The following is a 24363-nucleotide window of genomic DNA, read 5'->3' on the forward strand; positions in this document are numbered from 1 at the left end:
ATTCCATCACCCTGATTTTTTCTAAGAAAAAATTAATCAAGATATGGGACATTTCGTATAGCTTTGAATTAACATGTTTTTGTAAATTTTCTTTCATACCGAAGATCTTTCATACCTTTAAATTTGAGTATCATTCCATCACCCAAAAAAATTTCTTAATAAAAATTAATTAAGATATAATTTATGTTCTATATTGGGATATCATTCTATCTGAATTATATTTTATAGGGTGGTGGAAAAATATCCAAGTTTAAGGTAGTAAAGATCATCATATCATTTATATTCCATCTCTTCAAGGACATTAATTGAGTTTGAACTTGAGATCTTTTTCAGAATTAGACTAAATCTTTGGAGTTATTTTAAACTTTAATGTTGCATAAAAGACTATTCTATTTGTATTTTTTAAAACACTACTAAAAAACAAAAATTAGTGAGGAAAATTTTGTGAGGGAAAACATGAAATCCCTCTCAAATTCCGTCACTAAATTTTGCGACAAAAGAATTTGTGAGATTTTATATTTTCTGTCACTAATTTCCCTCCCTAATTTTGCTTTTCCTAGTGGTGAAATAAACTCGTTGTGTACATTATTAATTTCTAATTAAACCATGCTCATAATCGGAATGAGTCTTGTTAACTTGTACCCTAAGGGCACAGGGCACAAGATAAGAAACTAAATAAAGAAATTTAACATTGGGAATTGTGCATTCATAACCTTAAAAGCTTAAGAGCTTATCTTTTCAATACAATATTGATTGTTTAATTCTATTTTAAGATCCTTATTTTATGCCTTAAGGGTACAAGTTAACATTTTCCTAACTTTTATTATTAATCTCGTCGACAAAACGGACGGGCAGCAGGGTTTGGTGTCCAAACCAATTGGTCAGATGATGACTATTTCACTTGTTACATCAGTATTCGCCGTCTATCCGAAAAAAATGGTATGTTATGTATTATAATTTTTTTTTGTTTAGAATAAACCATTAGTTTAATTCCCGAACTATTATTATAATCTCTTCAATTTGTCCATATAAATATACTAAGTAGTCTATGAATTATTACAAATCTATTAAGTTAGTCCCTCAATTCAATTAAAAATAAGAGAGAGAATGATGGCTCATGGGTTATCTACTTATCTTGATGGATTAATAATAGTTTAGGTACTAACTAGTAATAGGATTTTTCTATCATGCGTCAACTTATACGTGTTAAGAAGTTTAAAATAGCAAATTTGTTTTGTGTACTTGCTAAAAGTACAATAATCGTATTAGGGTTTGTATTGTATTGGTCATGCCTTGAGAAGGCTCTCAAGGGTTGGTATTTATAGCTCTCTATGGGTCTGATTTGTGGTTACTTAGGCAGTAAATAACAGGGGTATCTAAGTATTTGGGCGGCTTTCTAGAGGTTCCTAGAAGCAGATTGAGTCGACGCCCTGGGGAGGGCGCGCCTTGGGCCTCATAGCCCTTATGGAGGACGATGAGGCCTCTAAAAGAGTCTAAAAGTCCTTCTGGAGGTCTTTTAGATTCGTAAGAGTATATTGTCGGTCCATTTTGGAAGCTCAAATAAGAAGTTCAAAATTAGTATTGGAGTATATAATTTTTAAATAAAAAGTTGTTATTTTTAGCTACCATATCATGTGTAATATTGTACATGTCAGACAAACTCATTAGTATATATTTTTATAGTCCGAAGATTAATTAAAAAAGAGGGTGATAACTCTAAGACCAAATTGATGGAGATTTTTTTTTTTTAAAGCAGAAGTTATTCTATATTTCATTATCAAAATGAAAATATTTTTTTTAGAACCAGTTATGAAAAATTAGTTTTATGGAAAAGCTACTCGGAACAACTACTCATTTGAAACATATTTAATTTTATTTACAAGTTGTAATCTCTGAAATTTTTTGTTATAAAGTGATAATTTTATTTAAGGGAAGTGCTAACGAGTGCTCTTAGAGCATCTCTTATGGAATTCCTTAAAGGTTTTTTACTTAACAAAGATCACTTCTTGTTAAGCATCCCCTTTTGTATCCTTAACAAAGTGCCCTCAGGGCATCAAAACCCAAAATTTAAACACGTTTATTTTATTTGATAATCCTATTTTTTTTCTCTTAAATAAAAAATACTCCATCCGTTTCCCACTTATTATCTCTTTAGCATTTTTTCTTTTTTTCAAAATAATTGACACTTTACAATACCAATGCAGCATTTATTATTTTTTTTCACTATTATACCCTTATTTATTGAATTTCATCCTACTTAACTACTCCACTAACTACAATTAATAAGGGTGTTGTAGTAAATGACTAATTTTACCGTTGAAATCAACACAATTAATCATTTCCTTAATAATCGTGCACAAACATTAAACGACTAATATTTTATTTCACAAAAATCAGTAACAATGCGATATTACTAGTATATTTTCTCTTAAAGAAAAATACCATTCTTAAATTATACTAGTATATTTTTCTTTAACAAAATATGGGATATTAGAATTCTACTACAATAATGCAAATAGATCAGCTATCCCTTTCTAGAATGAAGCAAGGGTGTCAGTTTTAGTCACTGTCTAATTAACAAAATATAAATGCAATTAATTGATTTTATAGACAAGTTAAAGTATCTAGAAAGGGCTTGTTCATTGGTGATCACCAGGTAGGCAAATAGAAAGACATAATGGTGATAGCTTAATTACTAGCTTTCTTGCAAAAGTCAGCTATATCACAAATTTACAATTAATGACATGTTTGTGTTAATTTATAGAAACTTTAAAAGCTGAAATAAAATTGAGCTTTCCCAGTGTAATAGAGCTACACATTCAATGCTCTACGCGGTTTTGAGTGGTACACAACATAACTATAGTAAATAATTTAGCTTTTTCCTTCCTTCAGTTAATGCTCTTTGCTGTCAAATTTTGACTCTTTATTTTTTCTCTACTTTTTTAAGTCAGTTTCCTAGCTTATCTTTAAAAAAAAATAAAAAAATAAAAAATCCTAGCTTATGCTAAATACACCCTATTTTCTTAGCTATATATTTACACCATGGAAAGGTTAGGCTTGGACACTTGCCTTTTGAAACCTATCAAATCAAGAGGTTTTAGAGAGAACTAAAAATTAAAGATAAGTGATCATACACCGAGAGAGGAAGAGGAAGAAAAAGGTCTATAGAATAGAAATTAGTGGCAACATATACAAGTGTTACTAAAAGTAAAAGAGAAACAAAGAAACATGGGAAGACCACCTTGTTGTGACAAAGAAGGTGTTAAAAAAGGACCATGGACTCCTGAAGAAGATATCATACTTGTTACTTATATACAAGAACATGGTCCTGGAAATTGGAGGGCTGTTCCAACCAAGACAGGTTAATAATAGTTCATAACTTTAAGAATTGCAATATTTTTTCATTAAAATTATATTTATTGGCTTTTTTCTTTGTTCTATAGTATATCATAGATCATTAATAGGAGAAGTTGTGGATCATTAAACTTGGTTTTATTTTTATTACTTAACTGGATCTGAATTTAAGTGATTTATTTTTTCTTATTATTTTTATTTTATATACATTGAAGTGATTAATTTATTTTATTTTTGTTGTTTAATCTTTCAGGGTTGTCAAGATGCAGCAAAAGTTGCAGACTTAGATGGACTAATTACCTAAGGCCAGGAATCAAACGGGGTAACTTCACTGAACAAGAGGAGAAGATGATTATCCATCTTCAAGATCTTTTAGGAAATAGGTAAACCTTTTCTTCATAATTTGCTACTACAAAAATATAAATTAGCAACAATTTTTTTTATTTTAAGGCAGCAACAAAACTTTAAGAAGTGATAAGTAAACTATGTTTCTAATTCTGCCATCTTAATTACAAAGAAATTAGCATTTGATTTCATTTTTTCAGTTTCTAATTTTTGTAAAATTAAATTTATGACAAAAGTTTGAATAATGGATATGTGAAACAAACCTGTTTTTAATTCAATAAAAAAAAATAGTTATGAAAGAAAAAGTGTTGGATTTTTTTTCCTATTTTTAATTTGTGTCCCTATTTCTATATTTTTTGTATATTAGACTTATCCTAAAAGGATTTGCTAATACCCTAAAAAATTGGATTTTCTAATATGTTTGTTTTAGAATTTAATTTAACTTTCTTGATAGAAAATAATATAATTAGGTGCAAAAATTAGAGACTTACATTTTTTTAGTAGTTTTTTTTTTTTGTAGCTTCTTTATGATTCACATGTCTAACTGGATATCACATTTATGATGTAACAGATGGGCTGCAATAGCATCATACCTTCCACAAAGAACAGATAATGACATAAAAAACTATTGGAATACTCATTTGAAAAAGAAGCTAAAGAAATCACAAACAGGTAATAATGCTGAATGCATTAATTTTGAAGAAGAAAAATTTTCAGCATCTCAAAGAATTCCAAGAGGTCAATGGGAAAGAAGACTTCAAACAGATATTCAAATGGCCAAAAAAGCACTTAATGAAGCACTTTCACCACAAAAATTATCTCCTAACTTTTCTACTTCAAACCCTACAAATAGTAACTCATTTTCTTCCACTAAAGAACCAGGTCAATCGTTTTGCTATGCTTCAAGTGCAGATAACATAGCGCGTTTATTAAAGGGTTGGATGAAAAATCCGATTAAATCATCGGTAAGTACTAATTCAGTTGTGACACAAAATTCCTTCAACAACTTTGATTCTGCTTCTAGTAGTGGAACAAAGGGTGAAATATTGTCTGAAACATTTGAATCTTTGTTTGGTTTTGAGCCTTTAGAGTCTTTGGAGTCATCGAATTCTGAATTTTCTCATCAGTCTTTGTCACCAGACGCAACGATTTTACAAGATGAAAGTAAGCCTGATGTTGGTTCAGAAACAATGCCCTTTTCTTTGCTTGAGAAATGGCTTCTTGATGAAGCAAGTTGTCCTGAAAAAGTATTAGGTTGTGGTGGTGATCATGCTCAAGTTTTCTAAACTGGTTTAGGTTTTAATCTGCATTTTCGGTTTAGATAAAGCTATGAATCTTTATATTGCGCGGTGCAATACTAGCAAAGCTGAAATGTGGTTGTGATGATGTTGTTGCTTGGATGGTGAAGTAGTACTCCCTCCCGTAGTCGCGGTTACGCTGCTAACCTTTACGTTGCAGTAAGATACAAACAAATGTGGTATAAATTATGGTTGTGATGCTTGTGCAGAGACCTTTAAAATCGTTGCAATTGTGGAACACAATTTAAAGTTATGGTTCAAGTTCTGAAATATATGTGGAACTTTCTGATATTTTTCTTTTATATGATTTCTATAGGAAAGGTCTTCTCATCAATCTTTGATGTATTTCCTTGGTACTAAAGAGAAACAAGTTTTCAATCTTTTGGTGGTAGATGTGTATATTTTACTATTAACATGATTATTATTATACACTTTTACATACCATAATGGAAAACTTGCTTGACTTGTGTAATGCTTCAACAATGTGATCTTCCTTTATGAATTTATTGTTTCATTCTTTTTCCAACTAAATTTATTGATGATTCCCTAGCAACCACACTTGGAAGCTTTTCATTATTATCTTTTTCTCACACTTTCTTTTAAGGGTTACAAGAAATAGAAAATTAAGGAAAAACAGCTCAAAAGAAGAGAAAAACCAAGGGCTTTTCCAAGAGTTTACTTGAATTAATCCTATGACAAAAGCATTCTTCCATATTCGATTAAAAGAAGGAAAAAAAAATGAAGCTGTACTTGGTAAAATAAAAACAAGTGGTATCATTTTAAAAATAAAGTGACCTAGTTTGGCTATGCGCACTATTTGCATAATATACTTTGTTTATATTTTTATTTTTTTTTACTAGCGTGGATCAGGTTAGTGATGTGGGTGACTCACACTTTAGGAGAAGATTGTTGGAAAATTAAGTGTGAGTGATTATGTCTCACATCGACTAGAAAATGAGGAAATGTTGGATATATAAGAGAATGGACCCATATACCTAAAGCCTAAAGGTTTTGGATGAGCTGTGGTGTCTTAGTCTCTAAGTGGTCCTGGATGTTTAGCCTATTGCCGTTCCCGACGCTCCCTGGACTCCTCAACAAGTGGTATCAGAACCCTGGTTAGGCTCGATGGAGGAGTGGGAGTGGGATCATCGTGTGGATTAGGCTAGTGATATGGGTGACTCACTTATGAGGGAGATTATTAAAAATCAAGTGTGAGTAATTATGTCCCACATTGGTTAGAAATGGAGGAAATATTGGATATATAAGAGAGGGGACACATATACCTGATGCCTTAAGGTTTTGAGTGAGATGTTGTAACACCCAAGGCTGACGAGGGCGGGGAGTGGTCGCCGGTGCACAAGGCACGACAATGAACGGCTCCTAACAGCTTCTAGAGGAACCGAAACACACCGGAATGAGAGGGTTCCTGAGGCCATGTAGGTATGGGATGTAACACCCCGTTTCCCAAAATTACTTAAATAGTAATAATACAAAATAATCAGAGTAATCATAACGAGCATGCTACATTTCTTCATTTTAAAAATTGCTAAATAGAGGATATAAAAAATCTATTTAGTCAAACATCGTTCATAAAATTATCATTAAACTCGCAGCGGATTATTTTCATCATCATTCAGTCTACAATAATTATTCTTGGCATAAAGGCCATTTCAACATAAAAGTCAACCACCAAATAACTACATCAGTTATAATTCAAAATCGATACATAGGAAAGAATTCTAATAATAAAGCCCCATCCCATGTATCAGAGCCCTAGACTTTGTGAGCCACCACCTACTACTCAGGATCACCTGCAAGTTACCCATAGGAAGGGCAACATTTTCAAGCAGAAGGGGTGAGATTCTCCAACAATAATAATAATATATAATAACATAATGAATCTAACACCCTATCATCATAATCATTCAACAATCATAATACAACATTTATTATCAACTTCATCATTCAACTACAATGTCAACAGTAACAATGACTCATGCGACTACTCGACTTCACTTCTAAGACTCATGCAAGACATGACAACTCTTCTAAGACTCCTCAACAAATGCAATTATGCATGTGGTACCATATCAGAGTCGAAGCTCTCATCGTTATAGAATGGTTAAAGCATTCTTTATCAGGACATGAGTCCTCATCGTTAACATCGTTTTGAACAACATCGTGTTCCATCGTTTTGAACGACAAAGCGTTCCAGAACCGAAGTCCTCATCGTTTTTATGCTTATGCAACTGACTCCACTTGTGTATATCTGCATACAACTCAACAACAAATGCATATGTACTCATACGACTCAGCACCTTTTCAATGCAACATGTTCATCTAATTGATTCAGGCATTCCAACATTCAAATTCATAAAATTAACCAACTAATTATCATCATGATTTTAAGTAGGACTTTAAGTCTATACAAAGGTTATACAAGCTGTAAGGAACATCTAGAATACTCAAAAGGATCCCTTAGTGTGTGAAGCAAGATTCAGAAAAAGACTAACTAACACTCAGTTCGCTTAAGCGACGGCTAGCTCGCTTAAGCGACCAACTTACAGTAGGTCTGGGTTCAGTTCGCTTACGGGTCGCTCACGGTTCGCTTGGGCGAACTTTGGACAGAATCAAACTTAATTTTCGCTTACCAGTTCGCTCACTGTTCGCTTAAGCGAACGGGTAAAATCACAATCTGGGTAGTTCACATGAATGTTCGCTTAAGCGACGGATGCTTCGCTTAAGCGACCAATCGTCTGGGCAGGGTAAAAGCTACGATTTTCAGACTTCTCCTCACTCCAAAAACCCAATTTTAATTCCCAATTCACCCAAAACGTTTTCCTGAAATGTTTACAAGTCCTATATACAACCAGTTATCAAAGGAACAACAATTCAACATCAACAACAACAATTCATTCAAATCAACATTCATTCAGAACTTTCAAAACTTCATCCATTATATTCTACCTTCATCCAATTATGATCAACATCAACAATACAGAGTAGGAAATCATATTAATCATCAAATATAACATTATAAACCTAAATCTTACACATTTTCTTCAAAATTGCCATTAACCCTAATTTCCCAATTTTTACCATAAAAACAGTTAAATTGCTTAATTTTCAGAAATCATATATTATCATTATTGAAGGATGATCCCACCCTTACCTTAGAATTGCAAAGATAAAGTGCAGCAAACCAATTTCTAAGCTCTTCTCTCTTGGTCTTCTCCTTTGCCTAGCTTTTTCTTCTCCCACTTGTTTTCACGTTAAAACAGTGTCTCACTTTTTCTTTCCTTTTCTTTCCTAAAGTGTAACTCCTCTTATTACATTAAACCTCCCCTAAATTCTATTAATTTCTAATTAATCCCTAACCTCCTAAATAACTCTATTATTCATTTTATTCGATTTATATTAAATTAAATCATATAAATAAAATAACACATCAAATAAGTCACACATAATTTCATAAAATGCATAAAAGACTCTAAATAACTCTAAAAATAAATAAATAACGACTAGGGCGTTACATGGGACTACATGGTTGAAGGAAGGCTTATAAGAGTTGTTTGGTACTACCTATATCAACAAGATGCATCTTCTTTTCGGTAGCTCATTCCATAAGAACTCCACAGTTAAGCGTGCTTGACTTGGAGCAATTTTGGGATGGGTGACCTACCGGGAAATTTCCCGGTAAGCATGCGAGTGAGGCCATGTAGGTATGGGACTACATGGTTGAAGGAAGGCTTATAAGAGTTGTTTGGTACTACCTATATCAACAAGTTGCATCTTCTTTTCGGTAGCTCATTCCATAAGAACTCCACAGTTAAGCGTGCTTGACTTGGAGCAATTTCGGGATGGGTGACCTACCGGGAAATTTCCCGGTAAGCATGCAAGTGAGGACAAAACACGCTGAAAAGACTCGTGTTAGTTTGTAGGTCAGTCGACAATGCTTAAAGTCGTCTGGGATGTTACAGATGTGGTGTCTATGTCTCTTAAGAGTCCTGGACGTTTAATCCATTGCCGCTCCCTGAACTCCCCAACAAGAGTCATCTTGACCACTATCATCATCTACACTATCTTCCATTTCTTGGTTTTGTTCTGCAAATTTCTAGATTAATATTACGTTTTCAAGATATTTTCATAGTTAGTTCCATGTGGACCTGACATTCTTTTCGGATAAAAGACTCGCACTTCAAATGTGTATGGGAACTAGCTCTCTTTGCATAATCAGAACTCCCTAGATTGTTAGGCTAGGTTTATGTAGTCGTATTAGGGCTGAAAATGAATCGAATCAACTCGATAATAGTTTGGAACTTAGTTCGACATTTAACTTGTTGAACTTGGTTCACGAACTTAATGAGCTAAAACTTGAGCTGAAAATTTAGTTCGTTAAATAAATGAGCTAAACTTAAACTATATGTAATTCGACTCGATTGGTTCATGAGTAGATTCGATAATATATATATTAGTTTAGTAAAAATTAATAAAATACAAGCTTAAATATTAAAAGACGAAACATGTAATTTATTACAATCTTCCTCTTATATTTATGTACTTGTTTTTAGTGGAATTATTTATTTATTTGATCAAAGAGAAAAGGTGGAATTATTTCTAATTTAATTAACAATTAGCAATAATTATAATTATAATATAAGAGAGAGATAATATACCCCAAAAAAATAAAACAGAACGAAAGAAAGAAAGAAAGAAAAAGAAAAAAAAAAGCTACAATTGTTTTAGTTATAAGTACTACTTTCCATAGTAGTCTAAAGACAAACATGGTTTATAGTTTTATTTTAATTAATTTTTTGTATTTTTTTAAATAAATTAAAAGGAATATTGACAAAAACAAAAAAAAAACTTTTAAATTATGTTACTCGAGCAACGAGTTGAACGTAACGAGTCAAACTAAGTTACTCGTGAATTTTAAACGAATCAAACTCGAGTTAAATAAAAGATTCGTATGGAACTCGAGTCAAATTTCGAGTTGAACCAGTTTTTATTGAGTCAAGCTCATATGAGTTCGACTCGACTCATTTCTAACCCTAAATCGTACTAAGGAATGTATATGTGCCTAAGTTGTCACTATAATCTGAACTCCCTGGGTGCTCAAAGCTAGGGCTACATAATTATACTTAAGTAATGTGTATATGTGCCTAATTAATTTTTTTTTCCTAAAAAAAAAAAGCTTGAGTAAACAATCGGATGACCGTTGTTGGTGGTTTAAATTATTTGATTTCTATGACGGCTTTTAGGCACATGTTTAGTTAATAATTAATATAAATAGTACGAATTTAAATCAAATAACTAAGGCAAATTGCAAATTTAGTTGGGGTTAGCAGTCAATTGAAATGGGATTATCTCATGAACATTCGTGGACGCAAAAAAAAAAAAAAAAACTTTAAGCACAAGTTATTAAACGAATGGAAGCATAAATAGAGTAATTGTATTCAAACAAACCAATGTATTGCATAATTTAAGAAGTTCCAAAGAAGTTCCAATACTTAAGGTAATCAAAGAGATATTATCTTGACATAGAGAAAAGATTAAATAACATGGAAAGTAAAATAATCAGGATTATCTCATGATGTTGTCCTAATTCTCTTCACTGAAACGTCTGTAGTGACTATAATCCCAATAAAGCACTTTGATATCCTTGTGCGATACGATTATACTTATTATACTTATAAAGTAAAGTGCAAAATGTAAAGAGATACGGGAAGAAGAAAGACACATACAATTATCCTAGTTCACTCCACAATCTATAGCTACTTCAGTCCTTTCACACTTAAAGGATTTTTCACTATAATATACCTGATTAAATATTTCCCTAGGACTCATAGACCTAGAATTCTTTTTCCTCAAACTAGAGGAAAACTTACAATAAAAATTGTTCGACCACACCACAACATTTTGTATTTTTCTATACTTTGATTTTTCTAGACAAGGCTTGTGTTTTCTTCAACATAAAAAATTCCTTCATTTATAAGATTTGGAATAAGTCTAATGCAGAGAGAATCCTTGTCTTGAATGTTTGACCATTGCTTGCAATCTTTGCCTTAATTATAATTTATTATTCTTGAATTTACCTTCGTATTTGATTCACTTCAATATCTATAGAATTTTGAGCAAGTCATTGTTCTCCATACCGGAAGAGATTTGTTTCACTTGAAGAAGAAAAGGGATGCTTTTGTATAGACAATTAGCTGATCCAAAATTTCAACCACATAGCATTGGCTTGGATTGAGCACATAGATGTTGACATTAATAAAAAAATCCTTCTTAATGCATAAGTACTACTTTCAAAACTTTCTTGGTCCACAAGGTAACGCACAAAAGGACAAAAAAAGGTAGTTTTCTAATGGATAATTCTTTGTTTGCTCACCAAGTGTGAAGCTCTATATATGGCTACATCATTCAAATGAGAACAACGAATCTCTCCACATCATATTTATAACAAAAATACTTTTGTGTCAAGAATCGATTGCATCTGAATAAGATCAGAAACATAAAAGATCAGGTTACTTGAAAAAGATAACATCTTCTGAACTTGAGATTCACTTCTCAAACATTGGACAACAATAAAAAATACACTCTAGCCTCCTTTATATGAAAATTTCATAGTTGAAAACTACATTTTCCTTCCTCTTGAACTGATTCGTTATGAATGAGAAGAGTTGTATATATTGGTTGATTTCCAAGTGGGTTTAGGTTGAAAAATTGGCTTTTTTCCTCAAACCCGCAGCAGAAAAAAAAAAAAAAAAACAAAAAGTTGTTTTTAACCTGAAGGTGCACGCCCCTCGTGTGTGGGATGGCGAACCTCACTCTCTAGTGTAATTTTTTAATGCTCGTGGTGCGCATCGGCAAACCTGGGGTGCGCCAGCAGCTTAGGGCAACACGTTTTCTCCTTTCTCTTAGTTTTTCTAAGTGTTTTCTTTCTTAAAATTTTTCTTGAGACTTGGAAAAGAATTTCTCCTATTTGTAATGTGTTCACATGCCTCTTGAATAATCATCCACTTTCTTCCCTAATCCTTTTGAGATGCTTTACTTTGTCGATTTGCATGATTTTGCATTGAATTACATCAAAACACCTAAGAACTGCTTGGTTTTAAAAAAACTAGAATTACATGGCTTGAAATGAAAACATTAGAAGTTATCTTTAAACCCAACATTTGTGAAACAAAACAAACATCTTCTAGAAAAACTCTATTAATTGGATCATGAAGAAGGAACGTTTATATTATTTTCTTAGATGAATTGCTAGCTGAATCATGTTCCTTATCTCTTGAAAAAAATAAGTGGATTTGGCATAAAAAGGATGGTCCTGTCAGAATGGATACTATTTCCAAGCTTTCAAAATTTGATCTAGTTAAGGTAATCCTAAGATTAGGTTTGTTAAGAACAAGATTTATTAATCATGTGTTGGAAATAAAAATGTAAAAGGTTGTTTTCAAAAGAGAAATGATATTTGTACAACCACTTTGTGACAACTTTCTCTCTCATACTCACATTGTATTCTTATTCTCTCTCTTCCTTTTTCTCTCTCCATTATTTTTTACCAATGAAAATAGAGAAAAGGAAGGTTGTCAAATAGGTTGTACCAAATGGTTGTTCAAATATCATTGCTCTTTTCAAAACAAAGGTTATGTGTCAACAAAAAGACCTTTAGAACTATTTCACATTGATCTCTTTAGACCTATCAAAATGGGACCTTTAGAACTATTTCACATTGAAGTCTAGAAGGAAAGAAATATGGTTTTGTCATTGTAGATAACTTTTTCAGATGGGTTCTTTTCTTAAAAAAAAAAAGGATGAATCTTTTGAAGCTTTTCAAAAAAATTGTAAAAAAGTTCAGAATGAGAAAGATAAAGATGCAAAGATCATCTCATTAAGAAGTGATCATAGAGGAGAATTAAAAAATGATTCATTCAAGACATTTTTTGATTAGAATGGCATCTCTCATAATTTTCCCTATCCAAAAACTCCTCAATAAAATTGAGTTGTTTAAAGAAAAAATAGAACATTGCGATGAATGACTGGAACTCTTTTGAATAAGGCCAATGTTAAAAAATACTTTTGGGTTGAGGTCATCATTGCTTTTGTGAAGTTTTGCTTAGTGTCACATAAAACTTTAAAGATAAGTTTTATTAGCACACAAGAAAATAATGTTCTTATTTGTTAATTAGAGTGGCATTATCGTACATTTGTTTTCAAATTGATGATAATACTTATATTATATCTAAAGTTATGATTAATGAAATGAATTAATTGTTTTTTCTGTTAAAAAAAGAGGGGTGGGAAGAGTTATCAATTAAAGATACATCATTTTACATCTTTTTTCGAAGATATTTTGAATTATGTCACTTGAATTTACAAAATTAAAGTCTTACCAATAAGTTGACTAATCAAGCTCAAGTACACCCACTTATAACAAAACTCAAACAAAAACTTATACTCCTATATTACACTCTCTTTTTTTTTTTTTAAACATTTGATTCGCTATTTCAATTTTTTTAGTAGTAAAAATACTATAACCTAAAAATAAAATTATAAAGAGGAGAAAACTCTAAAATTTTAGATAGTATATCAATTTCTAACTTATCTCCATGTAGTACTAAGCATGTAGTGGATATTTGTATTAAATATATTTATAATTACTATTGTTTTTATAATATTATCCTTTAAGAGTGAGAGTTGATTTCTGTTTTCAACATGTTACTTATTGCTAATTAAAGAAAAAGATGTATAATAAATAAAGGTATATATGAAAAGAATTAATTAATGTAGTTGGAAATTGCAAAGATGTCTAAAAAAGGATAAAAAATTCTCAAAAGATCTTATAATTAAGGACGGATGCAGTATTATTATTTTAAAAGAAAAAGTCAAGTTACGTGTATGACATTGCAAGATGTAAAACAAAGCAATATATATTATTTCACATGCTCTACTAAATGCAGAATGGGTTGGGTTCTGAAGGGTGGCACATGATTCTGTCTTTATGAGCTATTGATCATTAACTTTGATTGCAAATAAACACTAGGTTTGGTAATGCTTTTCTCTTTATTCTCTTTCACTTTATATTTTAGTAGAGTCGGTGTATATTCTAATCTTTTCTTTTTATTAAAAGTATATTCTAAAATACTAGTATTATATTGTACAAAATACAAAAGTTATGTTTTGGAAATACCAATTTCAAAATGTGTTCCAATATATCTCCAATGCTGAAATATATGTATGTGCTTAGGTCATTAAATTAGTGGGGGCCAAATAATTTGATGTCCTATTCAGCTAATAAAACGTCAACTCATTGTACCAAAAACAGAAGAGAGTGGATCCACCAAGTCTTGCAAATAGGCATGACAATGGGGTGGGGTGGGGTGGGATGAGGACGGGTTTAACCTTCCCCATCTCCTACTCTTATATACTTATCCGTTACCATATTCATATCCAACGGAGATGAAAAATTAAATCTCATCCCCGTCCTTAATGAGTTTGGGTATTTCCGCCCCATCCACGCAGTGAATCATTTTTTTTTTTAATAAAAAAAGAGTTTTTCAAGCTTCAATGGTAATATTGTAATGCATTATCCAAGAATTTGCGCTTATTTTAACATCTTCATATCAGATAATTTGGTTGCTCCTTTAACCATCAATGAGAGTTCTTATATCATGATAGTTATCAAACCAAATAACATGATACATCATTATCAACCCCCTCAACAAAAATAAGAACACCACCTTTCTACATTCGGGTAGGGTTTGGGTATGGGTTCGTGGATCCCGTTACCCGTCTAGTACCCGTATTATGAAATCGGAAAAAACTCAAACTCATACCCAAACCCAATCAAATCAGGGTTGGTTTGGACGGATACACATGAGCATGGATTTTGTTGCCATACCTACTTGCAAAAGATGGTAAACTATAATGATCAATTATCAGTAAGAAAATGTATACACATTTAATATCTGATACACCTCAAATAAAATTTTATATCGAAGAATACTGATGAAGTAGGAAAAAAAGTCACTTCCAAGCCACAGAGTTGCACTAGTTAAAATTTTACATTACATAAGCAAATTGACATTGATTTATTGATGTTAAATCATAATAAGGAATCTGATTTGATTTTTGTTTTGTTTTAACCCTCTCATTTCTAAAATAAACCTTGATAATATAGAGATCGGTCCATTTAAGATAAATAAGTTTTGGTCAAGGATTGTTTCCAAACAATCTATCTTAAAAAAAAAAAAAAAATCATTAATCACTTGAATATAGTCACTTGGTTGTAACTCATTTCATTTAATTTTCTTTGTAATTCTTGCAAGTGAAGAATTTGAGACTCAAAAATATGATCAACTCGGCCACTTATGACTTTTAATTAACCTAATATTGTATAAAATTTCCAGCATATCCATTCAATAAAGAAGATTTATGTTTGTGTACAATTGAGTATAAAGTAAAGGTCTCGTTTACTATCTAAATTTTTTTTTTTACAAATTCTAAAAAAAAAAAAATTGATTTTCAAATTTTAAAATATATTAAATTGTTAACAATGAATAATTACAATAGATAGAAAATGGAAGAGAAGCTGGAAAGAATCCATTTATTCGAGAGATAAGAGCATCCATAATGGTGGGTGCTTCACCTATTTAGCACCGAAATTAATATCCACCCTCATTGTGGAGACAAAATATTTGGTGCTTATAGAGAAGGGTGATTATATAAGCACCTTCTCTCTCGTTAATTTTCGTGGGCAACATGTAATAAATTGTACACATATCAATAAACTTTGATGAAATACAATGACATTGAGTTATTAGTAAGATCTATTTTCTGAGGTACTGGGTTTGAGAGATTGGATGCTTGTTAAGTAATATCATTGAAAATTAAAAAAATAGAGGATGTGTACTTGCATGGTCCACTTAAGCACCTAAAATGGAGTACTCTATTGTTGTAGATGATCTATCATAACGAAAATTTCAAGAATAACTTTTTACACTAAATATAATTTTCTTAATTACATCAATACCCTCCCTTGTTTTCACGCAGGAACAAAGTTACGTTGTTATAAGCATGTCGTGGTCCTTTCCGGATAAAATCTCTCGCGAGGAATAGCAATACTCATATTTTTTGTTTTGGTAAAAAAAAAATGTTCCTGAGAGTGAAATGAATGTGCTAAACTATGTAATTACAAAAACAAAAACAAAAATCCATATTTATATATATAAAAAAAAAATGTATATATATATATACACTCGTGGGCACCTCAAAATTTGTAGATTACCTGCTTAGAGGAAATCCGCGCGAATATCAAACAAGCACGGATATCATATATACAACAGAGCGGGCACCAAAATTGTAGTATATGTGCACCATGTATACCTCTTTACATCCCTGGTTTAGAAGAGTTGAATTTTGGAGGTTTATCAGAGCCATGCATGCTTCATGGCTCATGGTTTTCGGACATCCGATGCAGCCTAAAACGCTGGGAGAAAATCATATTGGATTAAGAGCAACTACACAATTGAGTTTCGGCAAATCTCTTCATACAAAAATATACAAGACATTAGGTTTATGAGTTTTTTTACTTATTATTTGTTGCAACATCTACTTTTTTATATCCAATGTGGGGCTTCTAACTCACACTTGACACGTTAATATTCTCTCTCTAGTGTGGAACTCTTTGCAACCTTGATCCAACACTAGGAACAACTTCCATTCCCCCATCAAGTCGAATTAGGCTCCTATACACTTGCTTGGACTAAAACACTAGGTGAATCATCACATTGAACTAAAATCAATTATACAATAACAATAAATTTATTAGACTTCTCACTCATCCTTTAAATATGAGACTTTTAACTTATATTGAACTAAGACTTCATAAATATTTTATAAGTTATCCATCGAAAAGATCCTCACGCTCGAAACAACACTTAAAACACATGCTCATGCAGATTATGAACCAACTCCTTACCAATTGAATACACATTTGCAAGCGTCTCGCAAACATTATTTATGCATCATTGATTAAATTAATTACGTTTGTCAAAATAATGAAAAATTGTGACCTCAATTGTGATGATTGATATCGTAATCTTAAACTATGCATGTATCTACATTCAAGTGTATCTTCTGTTGCTATATCTCTTATCCTATACATTCTTGTAGAGAAATACAAGTCGGCAAGGTTCATACAAGTATTCTGTATGCTATCATCAATGCCCGGTCTATGATGCAATCAACATTACTCAATGATTGAACATATTTTAGTTTGGTGTGTGTGGGGATTTTCTTTGATGATGTAGCAGGAAAATGTTGAAAGGAGTGAAAATAGGTGGACAAGTGTTGGCTTGATGACCAATAACCTTGAAGAAAATAAGATATAGACGATCGAACATTTATGATTGCCCTAGTGTTTCAATTGATTGGTTGTTTAATAATTGATATCATCTATACTATATAAAGAAAATATGGGGTTTTTAGAAGATTTTGGACTGTCCTTTTTATTATTTCAATTATACTTTTAAATAAATGTTCTTATATAATGTTATATTGTTGGTATTACTAAGGGCTGTCTTTTTTGCTGTCTTTTTTGTTATTTCAACTAGCCAAAAGACGGGCACTCACGTGCTCATCTTTCCGCTCTTTTTACTGCGCTAACGTTTGAAAATTATTAACAGTGTTTTTTTATGAAATTTTGATTTGGATTAAAACTAAAAATATAAATGTTCGTTGCTTTCAAGTTATGACTAATTAACCAAACTAATCATGATTATTTATTTCAATGGCACCAACAATATTACAAAAAATTATAATCTAAATTCTTTTTTTTAATGACACCAACAACGATCTTTATTATTGAAAAAATTGTTTAAGCATATAATTGGGATAATGAAAAAGTAAGTATAAATATACTCATCTAGTTTGTTACACTTACACTTTTTAAATGATGAAGGGAAAAAATCAGACATATATATATTCATATCTTGTTTGTTACTTTTTTTTTAAAATATTTAATATTATTCTTATCTATTTGTTACATGTATTATTTGTATTAAAAATCGGGGACACTTTTGGAAAGATAAAAAGTCGGCTCAAATGAGCTGAAAGAGATTATTTTCTTTATATATAGTAGTATAGAATATAGTATGGATTATACCCTTAAACAAATTTTTTTATATAACGTTATATTGTTGGTGTTACTAAAAAAGATAAGAATTTTTATTATATTTATTACATTATTGTTGTCGTTGAAAAAAATAAATATAATTTGTTGAGTTTGTTACATTTGAAAGTCACAACTATTTATACTTATAATTTTAATCTATGTCAAAAAAATTATATAAAATATCATTATAATTTACAAATTTTTATTTATAAAATATCGTTGGTAATCCATTTTTTTTTAGGTTGTTTTGCAATATGATGTTTGACTAAGGCCTGTCCAAGTCATGAACTATAAGATGATTTTTTTTTTTCCAACCTAATCTATTCACATTCTAAGTTAAAGTATAAAAAGATATCAATCCGACTGAGTTGCTACAATTTCCTATAACTTTTAAGTAGAAAACTTGTTTGTAAAAAAATAAAATAAATCATTTGTCACAACAATACAAAAAGGATAAAGATTTGGGAAAAGAATTAAAAAGATTTGAAAATTCTTAAAGGTAAAAATGTAGTTTAGACAAACAATTGATTATTACAGAGCTTTGCTACGATCTACAGAGCTATATTTTTCTATGTTTTCCTGACAACCTGGTGGTCACTAGAATGTATTTCACTCAGCCTTCATGTTAAGCACATGAAGACGTCATTTCAGTACGGTCGCATAATATTAACACATAACATTGTAAGGTTAGATCATCAACATTTATTACTGAAGTAGTACCTGCTAAGCCTTTTGCTTATGACAAGAGTCCTAATTAGATTACAGCGCTTCTAGGCTCTTCCAAGATGTATCACTTGTGCAAAACAATCTCTCTTGTTCCCATCATCTTTCAGTACATAGCGACGTAACTCATATCAAACAAACATTTTCCATTCTCATACCCTTTTCGATCTCTGGGAACTATAATATTAAAAATAATTCTTTTAAACGGGCTGAACTGAATCTTTTTATACGGTTTGAGCCCTTTTTAAGCGGGGTGAACCGACTTGGTTAATAGCTTTTTAAGTAGGGTGACCCCGACTTATTAAAGGATTTTAAGTCGGATGAAAGATAGACTTAAAATCAAATAGTTATTAAGCCGGCCACCTATAAGTCGGATATGAACCGACTTAAAAAGTCATTTTCACCCCATTTAAAAAGTATTTTCTGTATTTGTATATGCAAAGAATATCATAACCTCGTCATATCTAAACCAGAGGAAGGGGTTTAGCTCATGATGAGCTTAACCACAAAGATGGAGGTGAAGTGCAACATAAGTTAAAACATGAAAAACTAAATTAATAGCTAAAATATAGCTAGTAACAGATTACAGTCTAAGAAGGAAATAGGTGAGCTTGAAGCATCACCCAAGTAATCCTGACTCTAAATCACTAAGAACTAGCACTCATGCTCATCTATGAAGAAGATGAGATTAAGTGAGAACTCTAGTACTGCTAACCCTAGATGAGATTGGTTGTTCTTTAATAGTACAAGGTCAACCACTACAAGTTGTACCCTTTGATCATTTTATCCATGAGCTATCCTTATCTTATATCATGAGCGTCAGACATATTCTTTTATTCCTTGTACTACCAATCATTGGTGTCATCCCATAGAACTTACTCACTAAGCACTGATAAGAAGGGCTCCATGAGTTCATACAATTGTACGTCTGATAAGTGATCAAAAGTAACATATTTTATGCGTTAACCTAGGCATTTTAGTGACTTGTTTTGCAACTTATCTAAGAAAAAGCTACTAATTGAGTGTATTTTTACCATTTATGTTTTACATGCCTGATTCTACCTAATTTATGCAGGAAATGACAAGCAAGGACTAAGAAATAGCTCATGTGCAAAATCAATTGTTCGCTTACGCGACCACAGCTCGCGTACGCGAAAAAGTTCCAGGGAGCAACCCATTTGTATGCTTACTGCACGCGTCCTGTTCGCTCATGCAAAATCAGTTGTTCGCTCACGCGACCTCAGCTCGCGTACACGAGCAAGTTCTAGAGAGCAGCTCAGATTGTACGCTTTCAGTTCGCTTCCCTCACGCTTGAGCAAAGTTCATCAAACTCAGAGGATAAGGTCCCACGTGGCAGCTTCTAACTGGCCAATGGAAGATTTCCTGGCTGTTCGCGTAAGCGAGCGAACTCGAATTCTGCCCATATAAATAGTTTTCTTCTCTCTTTCCAATTATTCAATTACTGTTTTATTAAGACATTTTCTGGTTTTTAGAGAGAAAATATGGCTTTTCTAGAGAGAGAAACACAAAGCAAGGTAGTTAGGAGTAGATTCAACCCAAGATTTGTTGAGACATCATGGATCTAGGCATTGAATCTTCATCTTTTCCTCATCCTTTGCAAAGCTATCATAGACATATGTAGCTCCATCTACCCTTGTGGGTTTTGAGGTATTCAAACAAGCTATTATGTAAACTCTTGATCTTTTAATATATGGTTCTAGCTTATTTATTCAATATTGTTGTTATTCTTCTATTTAAGGCTTTATTGAGATTCAAAATGATATTGACAAATACTTTTGGATCTAAGAAATAGAATAACAATCTATCTTAAGTTATCACTCTAGACATAAATGTTAATATTTGATAATCACTTTTCATCTAGAACTTAATGCTTTTGGGTCGTTTAATAGGTTAGGAAATCGTCGATTAAACGATCCAATCGACTTTGTGATTGTTTAAATGTTTGGAAAATCAACATTTAAACGATCCCTTAAAAATAACGATATCATTTGGACATGAATGATGTTGTCGAGTGATTGTGATAATATCGTTTAAAAAGCTAGAATCCGTTATTTGATCGAGAAATTGCAGCTGTTACGCTTGGTTGATATCTCTAACCCCAAGCGAAATAGCTCTATCTCTTCTCTTTTTACTTCTAGGTCGAATAGAAAAATAGTTTTACTCAAACAAACAATTTATACCCAAGCACTTAATGTGAAAAATATTGTGGAAATGCTTATGAAATACGCAACTCCCTGCGGAAACGATCCTATTATACTTACGTGTAAATAGTTTTATGACATGTAAAAATCTTACATCAACGCCCCGGCTGGCGATCTAGTATGCCACATCTTCCTGTATCTTCCACAATGCATTTTCAATTCCAAGTTGTAGTTGCCTAGATCTCGAGTGTCATTCTTCGCCTTGTTTCATCATACATCCAAGATAAGCATTACTATTTCAAATGATCAAACTACACTAAAAACTAATTAAAACCATAAATTCCTAAATAGTCACTGATTAGATGTTTTAGGTCATGCATTCACTTAATTTCTTGTTCATTATGGGGGATAAGTGCAACATGATAACCTTCAAAGTTGCATGCTATCATGCACCCTTTTATGAAGCTATCCTTATTCCACACAATTATCGCATTGAAGATCAAATCATTCAATTCTTGACCGACTTGAATGAACATTTCTTAGTTTTTAAGATTCAAGTCTTTCTTATGGATCATCTTCCCTCCATGAACAAAGTTTACTATCTTGTTGTTCAAGAAGAAAGAAACAATGCATGTTTACCATTACTTACTCCAGTTGATGATCCCAAGATACTTTTTAACGCCTGAGTCAAGGAAACCACAAGGTTGTGGTAACAGATTTTGTGGTAATACTAAAAACAAGAATGGTTCTAGCCATTGCACTCATTGCAATCTTTCTGGTCATACCATAGATTTCTACTACTAGAAACATGGTCACCCTAATTTCAACAGACAAATGTTGCTATGTGTTGTGAGTTCCGGTTGATAATCACACCAATGAAAAACAAAGATGTGTGGAGCAAAGGAAGTGGTAATCAATGTGTAAAGTGTCTCTAAGCAACAACAACAAAAACAGACCTAGTCTAGTGTAGAGCAACACCACAAGCATATACAAAGAACAAAGATAAGCAATGAAAGAAGAAACAAACACACCAAAAGATTGTTGACCCAGTTCGGTTCAATATGACCTAATCTAGGGGGAGAGCAGCTCTCAAATCCACTATGATGAAAGTGTTACAAAGAGTTATAAGAAAATAGCTTGCAAGCTTACACAAGAACAAGACCTAATTTCTACCCATGTGTGTTTCCCACTCTCTCAATAATGAACCCTAAAGAGAAGATATAAAAGGAAGCTTTTGATCCTTCCAATGGTGAAATCTCACTACCCAAGGTGTTTACAATGTTTCCCAACCCAAGAGATCCTCACTATAAAGACACTCAACCCTAAAGTTCCCTCCTTTGTAATCCAAGTTTCTCTCTCTTCAAGCTCTTCTCCAAAATCTGCACAAGAACACTTATATACTAGTCTTCAACTGATAAAATCGTGCCACGTTTTCCAAATCATGCCATGATTGATGCGTACGACCCAAGGTACGACCAACCTTATCCTGAAAACTTAACCAACAAGTTTGAAAATCGTGTAACGATTTCACAAAATCGTGACACGATTTGACACCCTGCAAACCAGCTCACGGCATTAGAAAATCGTGTCACGATGCCAAAATCGTGTCACAATTTCTCTGTTCTTACAAACCACAAATTTGAAGCCAAATTTCAACACTATGAATGCCTCTTGTAAAGTTTCATGGTAACACATAATGAGGTTGACGTTCTCACATTGGTATTTCTAAAGAAAGGTATGAACACTTTGTATCCTTTCTTCAACAATAAATTGGGTTTCCCTCAATAATTCCATCTGGTCCTTTACATTTTGAATCAGCTCGATCAGGTATACACTGTTATCTCATGCTATTTACATGTTAATTTTACTTTTTGGATCATATATGCTCCTCTATGCATAATTTTAGTTCAGTTAAGCCTGCCAAAGTTAGTTTTCCCAATGATAATTCTATTTTCACCTAGTATGTTCCTAACAAATGTGTATTCTCACCTGATTTCAAACTGAATCTTATTTTTGTGTCCAAATTATGCAATTTGCAGTGTTCAATTTCTCGCTGATAAATATGTGCTACAAGAGGAAGATTAGTTTAGGTGATCTAAACCATGATTCAAGCACAACACCTTGTCACTCCTAAGACTATTTGAGCTAATAATGGCCCGTAATTCTTACTTCCTGAATTTTATGCTTCTAAAGGCATCTATCATCGTAACTCGTAAGTCTTATGTTGAAAGCCCTCAACAAAATGGGAGAGTTGGGAGAAAACACCAATACGTACGAAGAGATCTCTTATATCAGTCCAAATTACCTCTTTCATTCTCCTCATATGCAGTACTTCCTGATGTTTTCCTCAGTAATATAGTTACCACCACTCTCTTGCGTAATAAATCACCTTATCATATGATTCATAACAACTCTCCTAACGTTTCAACCTTCAAATTCTTTGGTTGTCTCTGTTATGCCACCACCCTTCAATCTCACGGAACCAAGCTGCAAGCTCAAGCCATAAAGTCAGTTTTCTTAAGCTAAAAGTCGGGGTTTAAAGGTCATGTTTTATTTGGATGATGTTATTTTAGTTGGTAATTCTCTAGGTGAATTTTCACATGTCAAAACCATCTTGAACGATTCCTTAAAGATCAAAGACTTAGGCCAACTCAAATATTTTCTTGGCCTTGAAATCACTTATTCCAAATTGGGAACTCCCTATATCAGAGAAATTATTGCCTAGATATGATTGTTTATTCTGGTTTTTGGGCTCCAAACTTGTTTCTACTCCTTCCGATCTTTCCTCCAAATTACACAATGATACTTCACAACCTTATCATGATATACCTTCTTTTAGCAGAATAGTTGGCATGTTGGTTTACCTCAATGCAACTAGATCATACATTACATTCATCACTCAACATTGAGTCATTTTCTATCCAACTTACATTGTCCAGATCATCATCGAAAGCTGAATATCGTGCATTACGAGCAACTACTTGTGAGTTTCCATGGTTAATGTACTTTCTCAAAGACCTACATGTTGAGTGCAGTAAATTGCATGTAATATATTGTGATAATGAGAATGCCCTTCATATAATAACAAATCCATTATTCCATGAGACCAAAGCACCTAAAGATTGACTGTTATATTGTGAGGGGAAAATTACAAGTATGCATCATGAAACTTTTACCAGTTTCATCAAAGGACTAAATAGCTAACTTCTTCACCAAGTCATTGCTTCCTCATCCCTTTAATACATTACTATCTAAGTTAGGGTTGATTGATATTTACCAATATGCATTGTCATGCGCCTAATTA

General features: G+C 32.3%; 1 protein-coding gene across 1 annotated transcript; it reads left to right on the forward strand.

Annotated features, from left to right (window-relative positions):
• Positions 1-3000: 3000 nt before the first annotated feature.
• Positions 3001-5523, forward strand: LOC11408513 (myb-related protein 306). Its single transcript, XM_003621138.4, has 3 exons — positions 3001-3361; positions 3608-3737; positions 4271-5523. The coding sequence occupies exons 1-3, from the start codon at positions 3229-3231 to the stop codon at positions 4983-4985; spliced, it is 978 nt and encodes a 325-aa protein (XP_003621186.2). The 5' UTR covers positions 3001-3228; the 3' UTR covers positions 4986-5523.
• Positions 5524-24363: the final 18840 nt, after the last annotated feature.

Source organism: Medicago truncatula, chromosome 7 (assembly GCF_003473485.1).
Source record: "Medicago truncatula cultivar Jemalong A17 chromosome 7, MtrunA17r5.0-ANR, whole genome shotgun sequence".
NCBI lineage: Eukaryota > Viridiplantae > Streptophyta > Magnoliopsida > Fabales > Fabaceae > Medicago > Medicago truncatula.

Bases quoted from the DNA above. Each gene is read 5' to 3' on its own strand.
- LOC11408513 (XM_003621138.4), top strand. From the start codon at position 3,229: ATGGGAAGACCACCTTGTTGTGACAAAGAAGGTGTTAAAAAAGGACCA. The intron at 3,362-3,607 runs GTTAATAATAGT...TTAATCTTTCAG, and splicing joins GGCTGTTCCAACCAAGACAG to GGTTGTCAAGATGCAGCAAA. The intron at 3,738-4,270 runs GTAAACCTTTTC...ATGATGTAACAG, and splicing joins CAAGATCTTTTAGGAAATAG to ATGGGCTGCAATAGCATCAT.